This window comes from Equus caballus, chromosome 4, assembly GCF_041296265.1.
Source record: "Equus caballus isolate H_3958 breed thoroughbred chromosome 4, TB-T2T, whole genome shotgun sequence".
NCBI classification, from domain to species: Eukaryota; Metazoa; Chordata; class Mammalia; order Perissodactyla; family Equidae; genus Equus; species Equus caballus.
The window spans coordinates 109,791,228-109,812,406 of NC_091687.1; the positions used below are offsets into that span (position 1 = coordinate 109,791,228).

The 21,179-nt window shown below is 39.9% G+C and overlaps 1 protein-coding gene across 6 annotated transcripts in view; it reads left to right on the forward strand.

The window, feature by feature from the left end:
* DPP6 (dipeptidyl peptidase like 6) overlaps positions 1 to 21,179 on the forward strand; it is a 986,698-nt gene that overhangs the window by 666,642 nt on the left and 298,877 nt on the right. For all 6 annotated transcript variants that reach the window (XM_070265304.1, XM_070265306.1, XM_070265308.1 and 3 more), the window contains one exon: positions 3,453 to 3,547. In XM_070265304.1, coding sequence (XP_070121405.1) covers positions 3,453 to 3,547 — 95 coding nt within the window. The remainder of the gene's footprint in view (positions 1 to 3,452; positions 3,548 to 21,179) is intronic.

Sequence of the window (21,179 nt, forward strand, 5' to 3'; positions counted from 1 at the left end):
AGACCCAATGGAACATACTCTCAATGTAAAAGAAAATTCAGTCTGACCCCGAGATGAAACAGATTTTGGAACTGATAGACAAGGATTTTAAAGGAACTGTTATAATTATCTTCAATGAATTAACACAAGCATGTTTTCATTGAATGAAAATCTCAACAGAAAAATAGAAACAATAAAGAGAACCAAATGGAAATTCTGAAACAGAAGAATACAAATTTTGAAATTAAAAAATTTACTGGATGGACTTGATGCCAAATGATTATGACAAAGGAAAGACAAAATGACCTTGATGATGGATCAATAAGAATTTTTCAACATGAACAAAGAGAAAAAAATTTAAAGGAACAGAGCATCAGGGACTGTTAGATAAAATCAAGCTGCCCAGTACATGTGCAACTGTAATACCAGAGTGAGAGGAGATGGATAAAGGGGTAGCAAAAACATTTGGCAAATTTAATGGCTAAAGATTTGATGAAGACATCAATTTACAGATACAGGATGCTCAGCAAACATCAAAGAAACACAACGAAGCCCAGTCTAAAGTGCATCACAGTCAACTGTTGAAAACCAAAGGCAACAAATAAGTCTTGAAAACAGCAAAAGACTAGGGCTGGCTCCGTGGCTGAGTGGTTAAGTTCGCGTGCTCTGCTGTGGCAGCCCAGGGTTGGGATCCTGGGCGTGGACATGGCCCCGCTTGTCAGGCCACATTGAGGCGGCGTCCCACATCCCACAACTAGAAGGACATGCAACTAAGATATACAACTCTGTACAGGGGGGTTTCGGGAGATAAAGCAGAAAAAAAAAAAAGGAAGAAAGAAAACAGCAAAAGAAAAATGCTGGGAAATAACTATTCAGTTAATAGCTGATTCTCATTAGAAACCATGGTGACCAGAAGAGACTGGGACAAAGTTTCAAAATGCTAAAAGGAAAAAAACCTCAAACTATCAACCTAGAAATCTATATTAAGAGAAAATATCCTTCAAGAATGAAAGTTAATGAGGCCAGCCTGGTGGCATAGTGCTTAAGTTTGCACACTATGCTTCAGCAGCCCAGGGTTTGCCAGTTTGTATCCCAGGCATAGACCTACACACTGTTCATCAAGCCAAATAGAGGGAAAAGGGCACGGATGTTAGCTCAGCAACAATCTTCCTCACCAAAAAAAAAAAAAGTTAATTGAAGACATTTTCAGGTAAAACCAAATTAAAAGAATTGATTGGGGGCCAGCCCGTGGCACAGCAGTTAAGTTCGAACGTTCTGCTTCAGCAGCCCGGGGTTCACTGGTTCGGATCCTGAGCGTGGACATGACACCGCTTGGCAAGCCATGCTGTGGTAGGCGTCCCACATATAAAGTAGAGGAAGATGGGCACGGATGTTAGCTCAGGGCCAGTCTTCTTCAGCAGAAAGAGGAAGATTGGCGGCAGATGTTAGCTCAGGGCTAATCTTCCTAAAAAAAAAAAAAAAAAAAGAATTGGTTGCCAGCAGATCCATACAACAAGAATCCTAAAGAAAGTTCTTCAAGAAGTAGGAAAATGATACCCAGTGGAAACTCAGATCCTTAAGAAAAAACAAAAAGCATCAGAAATGGTAAATAGTGGGTAAATGTAAAGGACAATTTTTCTTTTTGTCTTCTCCTTAATTTCTTTTCAACTCTGCAGACTGTGAAAAAGTAAGACTATATATTATGATCCCTAAGACAACCACTAAAAAAAATGCAAAGAAATACAGCTAATCATAGGGAAATTAAAATTCTAAAAACTATTCAACAATAAAATGAAAGCCAGGAAACAAGAGGCAAAAAAGAAGTAGAAGAGACAAGAAGCAAAGAAAACACCCCGGAAATGATAGACCAAGCTCAGCCACAGCCGTGATTTCATTAAATGTGCGTATGGAACATTTACCAGGCTAGGCCAGATTATGGACCATAAAAATGTCTTTATTAGTTTTAAAAGATTGAAATCATGTACAGAGTATTCTTTGATCCAGTGAATTTAAATTAAAAGTCTATTAAAATAAGAGGGCCAGAATAACTCTACATATTTGGAAATTAAACAACACATTTCTAAATGATCATCAGGCCAAGCTGACATTACAGGGAAAATTAGAAATAATTTGAACTGAATAATAATGTAATTCAGCATATCAAAATTTGTGAGATGTAGCTCACACCATCCACAGAGGGAAAGTTTTAGCTTTAATAGTTTTATTAGAAAAGATGGAAAATCAAAACAAAGGTGTAAGCTTCCGCCTCCACAAACTAGAAACAGAAGAGAAAGTTAATGCCAAAGCAGGTAGAAGGGAGCAATGAAAATGAGAAGAACATCGATCTATGAAGTAAGACACAGAAAGAATGGAAATGAGAACACGGTTTGAATTAATCCAGTCTGCACGGCGTTTTTCATTCACCGACTGACTGTAGTGTGACGAGCGTTTACCATCAAGCTGGCTCAGTGTTACCACCTCTGCTCAGAAAGACAGTATTTTTCCTTCTCTCTGTGCGCCCTGCCCTGCCTGTTCATCAACAACCTTACTTTCAGATAGTTTACCCTTTCATTCGCAGTGTGTGTACACTCACACACACCCCGCTACATGCATACTGTCCAGTGGAAGTGTTTTATTAATTTCCTAAGGGGATATTTGAAATCTTGTTTGATTATACAAAGAGCAGTGTCACTGAGGACACAGTGTCTAGATTCAAAGATATGCATGACAGCGAAATGGCCGATTCCTCCAGGAGTAGCAGAAGACGCTTGTGGACAAACTGAAGACAATTTCGCAGGATATGGATGTAGGTGTACGCGTGTGTACATATACAGATTTCACCCCAAAGTTCAGATAAAAGCAATTGGTCCCTTTAGTGCCAGTTATCTTCCATCCCTTGCGGTAGCAACTTTCTTAATCTGCTCTGTGTGTCGACTCTGTGTGTCCTACCCAAGAAAATCCTAGAATGTTCTAAAGATTTTCTGGGTGTATGTGCTTGTGCTTTGTATGCCAGTGTGTAGAGCAGAGAAAAGATTCAGCGAGAAACTGCACGTGAGGTAATATTGAGAGGAGCTGGATGTATTTCGCCATATGTGAAGGACTCTTTGATGAAACTCAGGATATATATATTTTTGGAACTAGTCAATTTATTTTATGTACATGTCGCTCAAAGCCTAGTCGAGGGGCCAGCCTGATTGACTTTGCATGCTCCACTTTGGTGGCCCGGGTTTCACAGGTTCGGATCCCAGATGCAGACCTACACACCTCTGATGAAGCCACACTGTGGTGGCATCCCATATACAAAGTAGAGGAAGACTGGCACAGATGTTAGCTCAGCAACAATCTTCATCAAGCAAAAAGAGGACGATTGGCAATAGATGTCACCTCAGGGCCAATCTTCCTCACCAAAAAAAAAAAAGAGGCTAGGTGAGTTTCTTGATTTTCACAGTTGCTTTTTATTTCCTCTCTTATAGATAAAGAATTCGTCTACAGAGAACAGAAAGGGAATGTGATACTACGGAATGTTGAAACAAATATGTCTACAGTGTTAATAGAAGGCAAAAAAATTGTAAGTACTCTCTTTAATGACCAGGATAATTTCACTTTTCCCTCCTGCGAGTTGATAAAGCAGAAAATGACTTCAGGTTTCAACTTTTAGTCTAGCCCAGCAGAAGCAATAAACTTGTAATGCTGCGGGTGGAGGGACCAAGGATAACGTGAAATTGAAACCACCCTAATTTAATGAGATGAAAGCACAGTTTCTTTCCGTGTAGGGGAAATTTCTCTGCAGGTGTTGGAAACAAGTGTTGCATATGATATATAATTGAAAGATCAAGTCCTAAGCCTTTCCACATTTACAGAACAATTGCAGTAACGCACAGAGAATGCTTCAGGAGGACTTACTTGATCTTGGGTTTTTTAAAAACTCATCTCCACCTGCACAGGGAATATTAATTTAGGCACTGACTGTACTTACTCTAGTGACATTAAGTGATGTTTATGCTTTAAAACAAGTACTGAGTAGATATGAATGCCCCTGCTTTATAATCTGGAAAACCTGTTTTCCCAAAGAATTAAATGACATTAAGATTTGGAGTTCAGGTACAGTTGAAGATATTTATTAAAAATATTGACCGAAGTTAGTACTAAAAATCAATTAAAAAGAATGAACTTTTTTTTTTTTTTTTTTTTTTTTTTTACAATATGCTCATGCTCATTATTAGAAGGTATAAATCTCCAGCTTTAGGAAGTGGATCATTTTCTTGTCCAATACACTGGGAAATTAAAGGAAAAATCTAAGGCGAATTCCAGATTGGAGTGATCATAACACGCCTCCGGTGTGAAACATCGGAATCCTAGACTCCAGAGATTAGAGGAGACCATAGAGAAAATCAGTCAGCTGCCTGGTTTTACGGCTAAGGACCCTGAGCAGAGCTGGTGGGGAGCTTTCCGGAGCTCGTTGCTGACTGGGTGAAGATTCAGGTGGTCCCTGGAGCCTCCATCCCAGGGACAAGAAAGGATGGCTCCTTCTTCCTGCCGCCCCATTTCTGGACCCACAGAAATGCTGCTCTCCCTTCCTTTCCCCCTCAAGAACATTTAACTCACTATTTAAATTCTTTCTTTTTTTTTCTTTTTTTTGGTGTACAGATACTTTTTTCTTTTGAAAAAAAGCCTTTACTGAGGTTTACTATTAAACCCTTTACGTAGCCTGTTTGCTAGTGTAAGGGAAGCCAGGTGAGGTCGTATTACGGGGTAGTTCCCCAAATTACGGCCTCATTGAATTAAATAGTATTCTGCAAGGTAAGACTCAGAAAGAATGTGCCAGCATTTTTGCATTACAAAATCATCTTTGGAAGAATTGCTCCCCTAAGGAAATCAGATTCAACTCGCTTAAAAATCCTGAAGTTGCAGAAACGGTTTTCTAATATTAATCGACAGGAGAAAACGATCTGACCGTTGCTGAGGGTAAGTTCGTGGCAGCATGAGGATGTTATCGATGTTTCCTGTGAGGATGTCAGTTTAGTAAAAGCGGGTGCTGTACGTACAGCTGCACTCAGGAATGAAATACAGGAATCTGAACTGCCTTCCCTTCCTCAAATCAATAGCCTGTGATGGATCATATGTTTTAGCTGAAGTTGTTTTACCCAAGTATTAAGGTGACTTCAGAAACCGCCTTAGGTAAAGAAAAAAGTAGGACCTCGTCTTGCAAATTGGCTGGCTTTTTCCATAGAATGCAGTCTTTTTCTTCTTAAAATGTCATTTATTCAATTAAATTATTAAAAATATGTTAAAAAACATTTATTGAGCACCAAATGTGTACAGCCTGATCGATACTATTCATGATCATGCCTAGTTTATTCTTGTCTCAAAGCTACATTTGAACGCTCGTCTGGTATAGTGGTTCAGTTTCCATGCTCTGCTTCCGTGGCCTGGCGTTCGCAGGTTCAGATCCCAGGCAAGGACCAACACACCGCTCATCAAGCCATGCTGTGGTGGCATCCCATGTACAAAGAATAGAGGAAGATTGGCAAAGATGTTCACTCAGTGACAATATTCCTCACCTAAATAAATAAATAAATGAATAAACAGACCTGAAGAGAAGGAAAAAGAGGAAATGTCATTTAGGTGCACGGGTCATAATTTAGAATACAGAAGCTCCGGATTTAAGTTCTGTTGAGCCCATTAGTCATTGAAACTTCTTGTGCTTCAATTGTTCCATCTCCAAGTTGGACCTAGTGTTTCTCCCACCAGCCTACAACGTGGGTCCCCTGTGAGATCCAGCCATGGCATATCTGTTCCCCCTTTGTGTTTCCATGAGCAAGTATTGAGCATGTAAAGCATGGCGTTCCGAGGGTCCCGAGTTCATGGGATCCTCTGTGCCAGCGAGGAAGAGAGCGGGCTGGAGAGAGCAGGAACGTGAACAGTGGCTCTCAGGCATTCCTCCGCCTGCCTTTCTGATGCCTCACTAGATGGTCTCTTATTTGAAACCCAGAGCTTTGAGATTGGTTAAATGATAAAGGCAACCTGCGGAAAGAGCTGTGCTGCACGTAAGGCCAACTGTAATCTTTAGGTTGGTCCGTGAAACACCCCGAAACTTGTGGAGAAATGGAAACGAAGCAGGGAACGCTGTGGTCAACAGAATTGTAAAATATTAACCCACAACCTTGACTTCTAACCTCATTCTCTTTCCCCAGCCACTAGGAACAGACCCTTCATACACAAGGTCACATTAGGATATCCAAGCCTGTTTGCCTTCAGCTTGGCTTCCTGTGACCCACTCTGTCCCAGATGGGTCAACGAAGGGGATGCAAATAATGCAGACACTACCCGATCCAGCAGAAAAGCTTTTAAGAGAATCGATGATTATGCAAATGCAGGGCTTGTGCTGGGCTGGGCTTACCAGGATGTGTCTCATTTGCCCCAAACAACTTCCTCTGACAAAAGTTTTTGTTCATTCATCCTTTATCATACCTCCAAATGGTAGAAATCAGATCATGAAATACTTCAGAATACCACAAACACTTTAAATTGCGAGTTCATGTCTACATTTAACATTCTGTGGTGATTACATCATGGTTCACACTTGGTCTTGAATTCTTTTGTTTTTTATATTAATATTTTTGATATTGGGATGTTTTCAGATCCTTATTATTTGGTAGCGCATCATGTTTGATGGTATATAATAATTGATTTTTAGGAAGCATTTATTAAAATATCGTAGTCCCTTTTCCTATTTTTTAATATTTTGAGGTGTTTTTCATTTCTACAGAGAAGGAAATCACAAGTGTGTCTTCTCTGAAAGAGCCCTCATCGCTGTCACGTCTGCTCCTCAGCTTTAAAGCTTGTCCGGGCAGGTTCTGCCTTTGACTTACTTATGTCTGCTCCGCAGTACTTAGCATGGTGACCTGCACTTAGTAGGTGCTTCATGACTGTGTATTTTATAAATGAATATAAAAGGACAAAACAGAGGCGAGCGGTTTCCCAGGAGCATCAGTGTGCTGAGAGGTTTGGGGGTGGCTCAGCACTGGGGTGCGACCTCACGACCTACATCCCCACATTGGAACGCACTCTGCTCGGTAGCCACAGGCCCTCAGGCCAGTTGAATAAGCGCTGTGCCCTCTGTCCTACCTTCCGGAGCCTTTGAGGACTCAGTGAGAGAATGTATGCACCGTGCTACAGTGTGGGCACAGGTCACATGTTGCAGACTGTTGGGTTGGCCTAGAGAGCCGGGCGGCTCAGGGCTCGGGGGGACGAGTGGGCCGGTTCTAAGCGGCAGACAGAGTGGAGGACCAAGTCCACAGCAGCCGAGGAGGGAAGTGGCTCGACTGCGAACTCCTTCCCTGCGGGAGTCGGGTCTTGGCTGCTGCCCAGGGGGAGGCAGGGTCTTCCAAGCTGGGAATTATTGCAAGGAGCACTCTCTCAGATTTCTAAAAATAAAGAAAAACTCAAACTTAAACTGACTTTCACTTGAATTGCATATTTGATATACCCCAAATTCCAGGACATTGTATTTTATTCTTATTTTTTAAATAATTTAAATGTCGATGTATTTTACTTTTGTGCTCCTATAAGACTCGTGAACAAATTAACAAGTTTTAAAAAGACCTTTGTTATATTATGTATCTCATTTTTTTCCCCTGAAAAATGAAATGTTACAAATATATCTCATGGCCCAAACTGGGTTTTTGGATATTTGGACAATGGCTGCCTGGTTCCTGGAAAAATCTCATGAATTTTTTTCTCTACTGAGTAGAACCCGACTTCTTTCTTCCTTCCCAACCTCCCTGTCCCTCTCTCTCTTTCCAGTACAAGTGCATTTAAAATGTGTTTACTACATTTTTCTGAACTTAATTAAATAGATTTCATGGGGGCTGTAAGTCTTAGGGAAGCTTAGCAGCGTCTCTCCAATTCTTCTAAACCCAATAGAGCAAAACTTCTCACAAGGACGAAGTGTTTAGGCTTTGCTTGAGGTTTAGATATTTATAGCCAGAATAATCTTTGGAGATTTGTCATTTAAACTCTTCTTTTCTCGGCTGAGGAAACCAAGGTCCATGAACAACTTTGACTTGAGCTCCACATCCAGCGCTGATCTCACACTGGTTCAGGATAATTCACTCTATTGACCAGTGACATCCACACTTCATATCCCCTTTTTGTTGGTAATACCAGTAGTGACAGGAAGTAGTGAGTGATACAGCCATTCATTATATCTTTTAGGTTGTTCTCCGTATTTGGAAAGAATGTATCTTGGCAATACATTCAAGATTAATAAAAATATTTATGCATTTTCACTCATTCCAGGGAATTTTTCATAAGTAATCTAAGAAGTAAAAAAAAAAAAAAAAGTAAAAATACCTGACGCTAGAGAAATAAGTAAATAAAAATAGATGAAATATGATGTGGCCATTAAAATAATAGTTATGGAGGCTATCTAGTAATATGAAGAATATTTATGCTGTTAAATTACACAGAAGAATACAATCTTACACTGTAGTTAACGAGTGCCACCATCACCCGTGTGTATGGAAAAGGCTACAAAGTGAACGTTGAGCCATGAAAATAGTTCATCTTGTCGGGTGGTAAAATTTTGTATATTATTTTCTAGTGAGATGATTTCCATAATTGCTGTTTCAATGCCATTTATTCAATAATTTTAATTAGATTTCTAGAAAGTCAGCCTCACATTAAAAAGAGATTAGATTTCCTCCAGTGATGAATATGTAAGAGCTGTGCATGGTTCCTGGAAATGCTTCGAAGGGAAAACAAGTAAATAAAAAAAAAAGGTATCCTGTTGTTATGCTGATGTCACGTTTTCTCACTTTTTATGTCTTTACTTGTTTTAATTACCAATCTACTTGTTTTTAATTACTTATTAAAATTACTAAATTTACATTTAAATAAAAAGTCTTTTGTTTCTCTAAGTTATGCTCCCCTTTGATTTTATGTAATTAGACATTAGAATTTGAATTTTTATCTCAGTCTCTAAAAATTAATGAATTCTGACTCCTCACAGAGAGAGACATAATTACATGTATTATTAGATGCATTCCGGAATCAAGGAGAGAAATAGTGTTTGTGCAGAGGGACCCCAGCATTTGGTTGAGAGTGGAACTTGAGACCACTTTTCTTTTTTTTTTTTTACTTCATCCGATGTTTTAGACTTTCACTGTTAATTTTCACCTCACTGCATCCTATTTCGCTCCATTTCCATCAAGAGCTTCCTGTGCGCGTGTCCTCGCGTCTGGAGGCGGAGGGAGCGCACCTTCCTGGGCATCCTCACATCTGCTGTCCCCAGAGCCCCGCGGGCGGTGGCTGAGGGCGCAGGGCTCGTGCAGGGGTGCGCCTGGCTGGGCCAGCCCAGCCTCCGGCCACGTGGACTCTGCCTCACGTCCTTCCTGTCAGCTGGTTCCCTGCGCCGACGGGCCCAGGCTAGAGCTGCGTGTAGGGCGGGCGGAGGCCGGCGGGCCAGCAAGCGCATCCCGCCCGCGGCGCCGGCTCTCAGCGCACAAGTCGAACCGGGAAGGCGGAACAGCCCTGTGTTGTCTGCAGTTGAGCGAGGACACGCTGGCGCCCGCCGGGCCCACTGAACTGTGTTGTTTGGCCCACAGAGTGGTTTTTGGACAAACTCTAAATCCAGATTTTTGGCTTCTCTTGAAAAATAAGAAGATCTGGCAGCAGCGAGACCTTATTTCTCACAGATAGCAAATTTTGGCTGGTGGAGCCGGGTAGCAGATGGCCAGTCCCACAGGGACTGCCGCACTGACATCTAGACAGACTGGCCTCTGAGTTTCACCCCATGCTGTCCAGAAACAACAGGGCGGCAGAAGAAGCAATGTCTTTTGCACGAGCGTTGTGGGAAGCCACGGTACCCACCATCGCTGTGTGTCTGTGTGTCTCTGTGTCTGTGTGGCCTGTCTCTGCTCTGGCCCTGGGGGTCTGTCATCTTCTTCCCCTTGTGTCTCAGATGATCTCTTTCTTTCTGCGCCTTTTTCTTTCTTTTCTCTCTCTCCCTTTTCTTCTCCTACTTCTTTTATTAAAAGATAGAACAGGGGCCAGCCTGGTGGCTCAGCAGTTAAGTTCACACGTTCCGCTTCGGTGGCCAGGGTTTGCAGGTTCGAATCCCAGGTGCCAACCTACAGGCCGCTTGTCAAGCCATGCTGTGGTAGGCGTCCCACATATAAAGTAGAGGAAGATGGGCACGGATGTTAGCTCAAGGCTAATCTTCCTCAAAGGAAAAAAAAAAAAAAGAACAGAAAACAAAGCTGTTGTTAATTACTTTTAGTCTAATATTTGTTTCATAGGCTCTTCTGTTTTGTTTCATTTTGTTTTGTTTTGGTGAGGAAGATTCACCTTGAGCTAACATCCGTTGCCAGCTTTCTTCTTGTTTTGCTTGAGGAAGATTACTTCTGAGCTAACATCTGTGCCAGTCGCCCTCTGTTTCTTTTGCATGTAGGACGCCTGCACAGCATGGCTGGTGACTGGAGTAGATCTGTGCCCAGGATCCAAACCCGTGAACCCAGTCTGCCTAAGCAGAGCACGTGGAACTTGAACCACTCGGCCATGGGGCCGGCCCCCCTGTTTTTGATTTTTAAAGTAGTTGAGTAGAGTATTTTACACTTGTGTCTTTGAAAGACCTGAAAAGAAACAAGCGGCTTAGTCTTTGTGGCCCAGACCTGGTCTTCCCTGTAGGTGAGGGGTGGTCTGGGGCACTAATGCCGTCTCACCTGTGCTGTGTCAGTGGATGTTCAGGAGTGTCCTCTCTGAGCAGGCCTGGGCTGACGAGAGGAGTGGGTGGATACAAGGATTAATAAAACATGGTTTTTACTCTAAGATGGCTTTCAGCTTAGATCTCAAAGAAGTAACTGAATGAAATATATTCTGCAATAGAGGCCCCATATGTGACGAGAACAAGGTGAGGAGAGAGAGAGAGCATTGATGCCAGCGACAGATAAGGGTGTGAAAAGGGAGTGTTTCAGCAGCCCCTGACAGGTGACTACAATCTGGAGACACGGAGAATGGTGCCCTGCGCAGACTGAATGGGTGAAGTGATGAATGTTTCATGTCCGGTGTGGCACATCATCTTGTTCTGGTGTAGGTTGTCTGGAGGGGTTGGAAGGTTGTGGCATAAAGGCCCAGGAAAAAAATGGAGAGCAAGTTGTCAAGAACCTTACTTGGTGGTCTAGTCTTCTTTTTTGTTTCTGAGGAAGATTTGCCCTGAGCAAGCATCTGTGCCAATCTTCTTCTAATTTGTATGTGTGTTGCTGCCACTGCATGGCTGCCAATGAGTGGTGTAGGTCCACAGACGGGAACTGAACCCAGGCTGCCAAAGTGGAGCATGCCACACTTAACCACTAGGCCACAGGGCCAGCCCCATTGGCAGTCTAGTCTTTACTCCGTAGGAAACTGGAAAGAATAGGATTTTTGAGGACAAGTCTCTGTGCTTTAGGAAAATGACTCTAGACCAATAGGAAAGGGGATTTAGAGAAGGGAAAGATTACAGGCAAGGAGCCCACAGGGGCTGCCTCAGGTCCAGGTGGAGGTGAACGAGGGGCTGGCTGAAGGCAGTGCCTAGGAAAGCACGAAGCGGATGGGTTTAAGTCGCGTCATGGCGGTGAACGGAGAACAGTGGCTGTGTTCTCTGTGCAGGCAGGTGAGACTGAAGCAAGAGTCTGTGTTGTCTGGGGTTTGAGCCTTGTTAACAGGAAAAGTGGCGATCTCGGAGACCTCAAGTCGGGGAAAGTAATGGAGTGTGGAGTGGGAAACCGAGGCTACTTTGAGGAAGAAGATGCTGCAAGGTGCACACAGGATGAATGAACTAACCATTGACATCTGAGTGCTTATGATGAGACCAGGCTGCCCTGGACGCTCTACAAACGTTATCTGATTTGGTAGAAACCCTTCGGAACCCTTTGAACGGCGGTACTTCATTATTCTTATTTTACAACTGACAAGACTGAAGTTTGTGGAGATTAAAATACAGGCATACTTTGTTTTGTTGTGCTTAGCTTTACTGCGTTTCACAGATACTGCATTTTTTACAAATTGAAGGTCTGTGGCAACCCTGCATCGAGTAAGTCTACCAGTGCCGTTTCTCCAATAGCGTGTGCTCATTTCATGTCTCTGCGTCACATTTTGGTAATTCTCTCAATATTTCAAACTTTTTTACTTTTATTATATTTGTTACGGTGATCTGTGATCAGTGATCTTTATGTTACTCCTGCAATTGCTTTGGGCTCCACAAACTGCTCCCATATAAGACGGTGAACTTAATCCGTAAACGTGTGTGTTCTGACTGCTCCACCGACTGGCTGTTCTCCGTCTCTCCCTCTCCTGGGCTTCCCTGTTCCCTGAGACACAGCAATATTGAAATCAGGCCAAGTAATAACCCTACAATGGCCTCAAAGTGTTCAAGTGAAAGGAATAGTCACACATCTTTCATTTTGAATCAAAAGCTAGAAATGATAAAGCTTAGTGAGGAAGTCATGTCGAAAGCCAAAACAGGCCGAAAGCTAGGCCTCTTGTGCCAAACAGTCAAGCTGTGAACGCAAAGGAAAAGTTCTTGAAGGAAGTTAAAAGTGCTACTCCAGTGAACACACGAATGATAAGAAAGCAAATAGCCTGTTGCTGCCGTGGAGAAAGTTTCAGTGGTCCGGACAGAAGATCAAACCTGCCACAGCATTCCCTTAAGCCAAAGCCCAGTCCAGAGCAAGGCCCTGGCTCTCTTCAATTCTGTGAAGGCTGAGAGAGGGGAGGAAGCTGCAGAAGAAAAGTCTGAAGCTGGAAGAGGTTGGTTCGTGAGGTTTAAGGAAAGAAGCGTCCACAGAACACAAAAGTGCAGGTGGAGCAGCAAGTGCTGACGTAGCCGCTGCAGCCAGACGTCCGGAAGATCCAGCTAAGATCACTGATGAAGGTGGCCGCACTGGCAGATTCTCCATGAGGATGGAACAGCCTTAGCGGAGGAGGATGCCGCCTAGGACTTTCATAGCTGGAGAGGAGAGGTCAACGCCTGGCTTCAAAGCTTCAAAGGACAGGCTGACTCTCTTGTTAGGAGTTAATGCAGCTGGTTTGAGTTGAAGCCAATGCTCACTTAGTGTTCTGAAAATCCTAGGGCCCTTAAGGACTATGTTAAATCTACTCCGCCTGTGCTCTATAAATGGAACAACAAAGACTGGATGACAGCACATCTGTTTACAACACAGTTCACTGAATATTTTAAGCCCACTATTGAGACCTACTGCTCAGAAAAAAATATTCCTTTTGAAATATTACTGCTCATTGACGATGCGCCTGGTCATTCAAGAGCTCTGATGAAGATGTACAACGAGGTTAATGTTTTCACCCCTGCTAACACAACGTCCATTCTTTAGTCCATGGATCGAGGAGTAATTTCAACTTTCAAGTCTTATTATTTAAGGAATACATTTTGTAAGTCTATCGCTTCCATGGACATGATTCCTCTGATGGATCTGGACAAGGTAAATTGAAACCCTCTGGAAAGGATTCACCATTCTAGATGCCATTAAGAACATTTGTGATTCATGGGAACAGGTCAAGATATCAACATTAACTGGAGTTTGAAAGAAGTTGATTCTAACCCTTCTGGATGACTTTGAGGGGTTCCAGACTTCAGCGGGGGAAGTAACTGCAGATGTGGTGGAAACAGCAGGAGAACAAGAATTAGATGTGGAGCCTGAAGACGTGACTGAATTGCTGCAATTTCATGATACAACTTTAACAGATGAGGATTTGCTTCCTATGGATGAGCAAAGCAAGCAGTTTCTTGAGATGGCATCTACTTCTAGTGAAGATGCTGTGAAGGTTGTTGAAGGGACAACAAAGGATTTAGAATGTGACATGAACTTAGTTGATAAAGCAGCAACAGGGTTTGAGACGATTGACTCCAATTTTGAAAGAAGTTCTCCCGTGGGTAAGATGCTATCAAACAGCATTGCATGCTACGGAGAAATCATTAGTGAAAGGAAGAGTCAATGAACGCTGCAGACTTCATTGTTGTCTTATTTTAAGAAATTGCCACAGCCACCCCAAGCTTCAGCAACCACCACCCTGATCAGTCAGCAGCCATCAACATGGAGGCAAGACCCTCCACCAGCAAAAAGATACAACTTGCTGACAGCTCAGATGATTTTCTTAGATGCATTTCTTAGCAATGAGGTATTTTTTAATTAAGGTATGCACACTGGTTTTTTTTTTTAGACATAATGCTATTGCATACTAATAGACTACAGTATAGTGTAAACATAACTTTTTATATGCACTGGGAGACCGAAAAATTCGTGTGACTTGCTTTATTGCAATATTCGCTTTTTTGTGGTGGTCTGGAACCAAACCCGTGGTATCTCTGAGGTGTGCCCGTGACTTTTTCTGAGTCCACTTTTACATAGTGGGTAGCTGAGAGTCTTAATAGCTGGACTTGGCTTTGTCTAATTCCAAACTAAATTATTTCTAGGTTGCATAAAGGATCCAGCTGCAGCCTTTGTTCCTGTAGTTATTCACACAGGCTCGAAGCCAGCATCCCGTGGCTGAGAAGGGTGCCTCAGCTTCAAATGTTTTGTTCATACCTGAAAGCCCACCATTACATTTCACAGGATTATTCCTGGAGACCACTGCAGAGCACCCTAAAATAAAGATTAGAGATGCAAAATATTGAGTCAGGTTAGACTAGTGCAAAAAATGCGGATGCAACTGAGTACCCTGGGATTATTATGTATGTTCGAGGTTAGGGAAGAGCTCAGCGTGTGAAACCATCTGGAAACTTTTCCAGTGCTAGGTCTTTAATCACCCCTTCACTCTGTTCTGTAGAAGCTGCATTTTCAAGTCTTCCCTGTCTCTCACAAGCAGTGCTGGGAGAGGCACCTCGATCTGTCTGATGCCAAATTAAACACTTTTTAGGTGAATTAAGGGCCCGGATGCAGCCATGGCTACATCCGTAAGAGAGTTACCAGGTCCGTACCTTCTCTTCTTCCTCATGGACTGGGAAGGGGGAGATGATGAGCATCCGTTTATTTTAAGTTTCACATGTTCCCACAGAGCTGCACGTAGTGTCCTCCTATAACGCATTTAACCTTTTCAGTGTTTGGCTTTTGTTTATCATTTCTAATCTTTTATATTTACTTCTTTTTTTCCTTTATGAGGAAATTATTTTCATGAGACACCCTTTGGATATATTTATGCTTTCTACTCTTCATTTTCCTTCTATTGATAATTTGGAGCATTCTATCATTTCCTCTCTCTCTCTGCCACTGATAGCCACCTTTCTTGCTCTGCCTGTATAATCACATACCTCTTTGTCTCTCACATGAAAACAAGACGCCAACCCTTTAGATGCATGTCTCACCAGAAACATACCTAAAATTTTATATATATAGGATTGTTGTACATGTAGACCAATATTTTTTAATGTCACAATAATGTTATTAAAAATTGTGTTAATGATTATAACCAAATATTGCAAAATGTAAACTATACATCAATCTGATTAGTGAGTATAAATGCAAAAATTATAAATAAAATATTGACAAGTAGAGTTCAGTCATGTATGAAAATCATAATATGATCTGAACAAGTGAGGTGTAATCATAACATCAGCATTTAAATACCAGGAAACCAATCAATAAAGTTCATTACAACTACAAAATAACAGAAAAATCTTTATGATTATACCACAAGATGCTGAAAGGGCATCTGATAAAGTTTATCAGTTACTCCTAGTAAAAATTCTATGTAAGATAAGAATGAAACACTGCTTAAATGTGATAAAAACTATTTACCAAGAACCAACTAGCAGTGAAAACCATTCTAAATGGCAAACAGTAAAGCTGTCCTAATTATGCTCAGGTATCAGGCAGGAATACTCACCAGCACCATTAATATTCAATATGTTCTTGTAGATAGTAGGAAATGCAGTATACAAGCAAACTAAATGGTTGGAAGAGGAACTAGAAAATAAAAGAAACAATTATATCTCCTCTTCTGATAATAGAATTCCATCCTTAGAAAACTAAAAGACATTAGTTTTAAAAAATACTGTAATCATAAGATGTCTTAATATGGCTGAATATGAGAAATATATAAATAAATCAATAGCGTTTCTGCTAACTAAAGTAAGTACCTAGAAGTGGAAATGCAGAAGCTATTCCATTCACAATAAGAACAAGAACTATAAAGACACCTAGAATAAACCTAAGAATAGAATAAGGGTTAGAGTAAAGCAAACTATAATCTAATTGAAGATTTGACAAAATTTAAAGGTATATTATGTCATAGATAAGAGTACAATATTAAAAATATTAATTCTCTTAAAATTGACATTCAAAATTTAATATGATCTTAATTAGAACTTTGAAAAAAATTGTGTTGAACATTTGTTAAAATATCTTAATTGTCATGTGTAAGAATAAACACCTAAATGTAGCCACAGAAAGTTTGAAAATGTATAGTAATGTGAACTCCTTTACCTGACATCAAACACATAATAAAGACACTGTACTCAGCTCAACTCAATAATAATAATAGCTCATCCTTTTGAATACTTGCTATACATTCTAATTACTTGATTGAATTTTCGCATCAACCATGGGGTAGGTACAGATATTATCTCCATTTTACAGAGGCAGTGAAGATAAGACATTTTCTAAATTTCTCATAGTAAATAGTGTAAACAGAATATGAATCACAGGCTGTTTGAATCCATGGTACAAGCTTAAAACTATCAAATTTTGCATAGGAATACATAGAGAGCAGTGAAAGACTAAAGAATTCAGAGGTATTTTCTGACATAAGTGAGTATTGGACATATGAAAAACACAGGGGAAATGAGCACATAATTAGAAAACAATGCTGGCATAGCTAACTCTTTATCTACGAGGAAATAATGTCTCATTTCAAAAATATACAAAATTAAATTCCAGTTGGATTAAAGGATTAAATGTTAAAAAGAAGCCATCATTTGGTTTGTCACAAAAGAGAGAAATTTTTAAAAATATGAAATCCAGAAGCTATATAAAAAAGATAGCCCTTAATTAGCTTACCATATAAAAATTTTAAATTTTAAAATTAGAAAAGACAAAATCCATAGACAAATAATGGACAATATTTGCATGTAGGCAACAAATAAAAGACTAATATCTACAATCTACAAAGAGTTCTTCTAAACTGATCATAAAAAGACAAATAGTCTAATAGAAAATAGACAAAAATATTGCAGGACTAGCCTTCAGGCAAATCTGAAGCCAAGGCCTGTTTTCTTTGGGGAATTTTTCTTTGAATCAAACAGTCTGGGAGCAAATATTTAGGAAAGTGCTAGGTGGTTTTTGCATACGTTATTTGCACCTGATGAAAAGGTGGGTGTACAGCCTATATTTTCCATAATCAATGGGATCATGGGGACTGAGATGGTCAGAAATGCATGGAACCATACCTAAGAGTAGCAGTGACAAGCTTCTCATGGAGCCTAACGAAATTCTCACTCTCCTGGATGGTATCATTAGCAGCTGACCCTCCATCAAGGAATGTGACCTATAGTGGTTTCTAAGTGTAGAAAGTTACATTCTTTGCTTGTTTCTATTGGTATTATCTTTATATCTGTATTGCCACTCTTGTAACAACTGAGGGTGTATTTATTCATTTATTCAGCAAATATTTATGGAGCATCTCTTATGTGCCAGTCACTATTAGGCACTGGGAATATAAGTGTGACAAAACAAACTAAAATTCTTATGTGGACATTTGGTCCTGGCCATGAGAGTATAATATGATCAGAATTATCCTCCTAACATAAATGACTATAAAACAGGACAAAATATAGGGGGAAAAAACACTTTTCATACATTGGACAGCAGGCAGTTCACACCTATGATCCCTGAGAAAAGGAAAACAAACTAAATGAGCCCAGCCATCACCTGAGCTTTCTGCATGAATGCTATTGCTAGACTTTAGCACAAGGAGGAACTTTCAAGCCCTTCAGTCTTGCTGAGTTAAGGAGACAGATCAGAGTTTGGGGGGAAAAACCATGACTATAATTTATGAGACAGAGTACCCAAGAGGGTAAGAGGGTACCCAAGGGGGTAAGAAGCTAACTTAGAATACTCGAGAAATCTGCATAAGGTTCCCTTTGAGACTTTGGTTAATTATTGATCTTTATATATAAAGAGTCAAACACTACAAGTCAGGACAAAATAAATTTCCAAGTAAAGAACAGTTACAAGGCCCTATAAGAGGAAAATTCCTGGAACTCATACATTGCCAGGAATCACTTAAGTGTCTCCTAGCCGTGAGACATTAAATAGAGACTTCAGAAGAGCAAGCCCTTAGGACTCAGGCTCAATTAGCTCTAAAATTATGGCTGTTGAAGAACAACCTTTAAAACATCTTAAAAACAAACCTTGAAAGAATCAAATTAATCCATAAGTAATTAACTGCTTGTCATAAAGAGTCCAACATTTTTTGAAGGAACACAAAAAATCCAAGATTCAGCAAGAGAAAATTCAAAATATCTGGTGTTAGTTTTTTAAAAAAATTACTATATATACAAAGAAGCAGGGAAATGTGACACATAATGAGGAGAAAAATCAGTTAATACAAACAGACCCACAAATAACAGAGACAATAGAATTAGCAGAAAAAAACGTTAAAACTGCTAAGATAAACATGTTCTAAATGCTCAGGGATATAAAGAAAACCATGAGCATAACGATAAGAGAAGCTGAAGATTGTAAAAGGCCCAAATAAAATTTCTAGAGATGAAAAAGAAAATATTAAAATTTTAAAATCTCTAGATTAACAGCAAATTAGACACCACAGAAGAAAAAAAACCCTAAACTTTGATGAATAGCAATAGAAACTATCCAAAATGAAGAACAGAGAGGAAAAAAGACTTTAAAAACTTGAGCAGAGCCTCCATGACTTATGGACAATATAAAGTAGACTAATCTACCTATTTTTAAGACCTAGAAGGGGCAGAGAGAAAAGAAGACAAAATGCTTTTGAAGAGATAATGATTGAATTTTTTAAAAAATTGATACAAGAACTCAGTAAACTCTAAGCATAATAAACAAGAAAACCACAACAAACATATGACAATCCAGTTTTGAAAACTTGTGAAAAGTAGAACACCTTAGTGGCAGCCAAAGGAAAGAGGTGTGGTATGTACAGAAGAACAGACGTAACAATGACAGCAGACTTCGCCAGACACTATGCAAGCCAGAAGACAGTGGAGTGACACTCACTGTACTGGGAGAAAAATGAAACTGTCAATCTAGAATTCTGTATGCAGCAAACAAAAATGTCTTTCAAAAATAAAGATAAAATAAAGAACTTAGAGACAGAATCTGAGAGAATTCATTGGCCACGCACCTGCACATTCAGAAATTTCAGGGAAGTTCTTTGGAGTAAGAAAGATTCTATCAGATGAAAAGTAGGATCCACGTAATTGATTGATAAGTGCCAGGAATGATAAATATGGTCAACGTGTGGCTAGGCCTTTGGTGGAAACCTATGTAAAGTGAATTAAATAGTTCTGAAAAAATACATCCATCTTTTTATAAAAGGGCCCTTTGAATGTGGTGAAATAGGTCCAGCTCCTCTTAACATAACCTTATGTAAGATTTCTGAACCTTTTCTCCTGCTCTAAACATTGACACAAAAATCACAAACATATACACATAAAATCTTTGGAACATGTTGTAACTTTCTCCAACATGACACGCAGGGGCAGAAATCCAATACGATATGGGGTGGAAAATAACTACAATACAAAGGACAGATTTTCCTCATGGCCGCACTTTCATCATTTCCACAAGCTCCTCTTATTACTCCTAGAGGATTTTAAGATCAGTTTTAGAAAGCAAGACCCAATTGTAAGCTATCTATGGCTTCTACTTTAAATATAAAGGCATAGGTTAAAATTAAATGGATATAAAAAGATACACCATCCAAACACTAACCAAAGAAAAGCTTGAATGGCTATATTAATATCAGACAAAGTCAACTACGGAACAAAGAAGATGGCCAGAATAAAAAGAAATGTTTCATCACGATAAAGGAGTCAGTGCATTAAGAAGACGTAAGAATCCTGAAGGTGTCTGCAGCTGGACATAGAGTTAGAACATGTGAAGCAATGATTAGATGTGGAGCAGAAGCATAGGTGGACAGATGCCGTTACAGTTGGAGATTCCAACAGTCCTCTCCGAGCAATTGATAGAACACGTAGAGAAAAAGATCAGTAAGGATGTGGAAGTCTTGAACACACTGTTAACCAACAGACCTCACTGACATTTGTAGACCATGCCTCTCCTTAACAGCACAGCACATGTTTGTGAGTGCACGTGGACTATTCACCCAGACAGATCATATTCTGGGCCATGAAGCAAGTCCCAATATATTTCAAAGGTTGGAAATTATACAAAGTTTGTTCTCTAACACATACAAAGTTAAATGGGAAATCAATAGCAGAAAAATAGCTGGAATATATGCTGATGATTGGAAGTTAAACAGCATGCTTCTAAATAACAAATTTGCCAAAGAAGAAATGAAGTGGAAATTAGATAATATTTTGAAATGAACAAAAATAAAAATACATAATATCAGAATTTATGGTATGCAGTTGGGCAGTACTTAAATGGAAATTTATGGCTTTAAGTGCTCATACTAGAGCTAAGCTTTCACCTTAAGAAATGAGAAAAAAAGAAAAGAGAAATTAAACCTAAATACACAGAAGAAAAGTAATAAAGAGAAGAAATCAACCATATAGAAAAGAAAGAAGTAATAGAAAAAATAAAGCCAAAGCTGGTTTGGGGAGAAGATCAATAAAATTGATCAGGAACAAAAATAAAGAACAAAACAACAATATCATGAACAGAGGAGAGGCCAGCACTACGGATATTAAAAGGACAATAGAAAATATTTTGAACAGCATTATGTCAATAGATTGGACAATATAAATAAAATAAATCCTTGAAAGACACACATTTTCACAGTTCTCTGGAGATGAAATAGGTAACCTGAAAAGTCTTATATTGACATAAAAATCAATAGTTAAAAAGCTGCACGTATACAAAATTCAAGGTCCAAATGGCTTTACTGGTGCATTCTACCAAAAATTTAAGGAAAAAATAATACCAATTCTACACAAACTCGTAAAACAAATAGAAGAGGAGGAAATGCTTTCCAAGTCACTTATTACA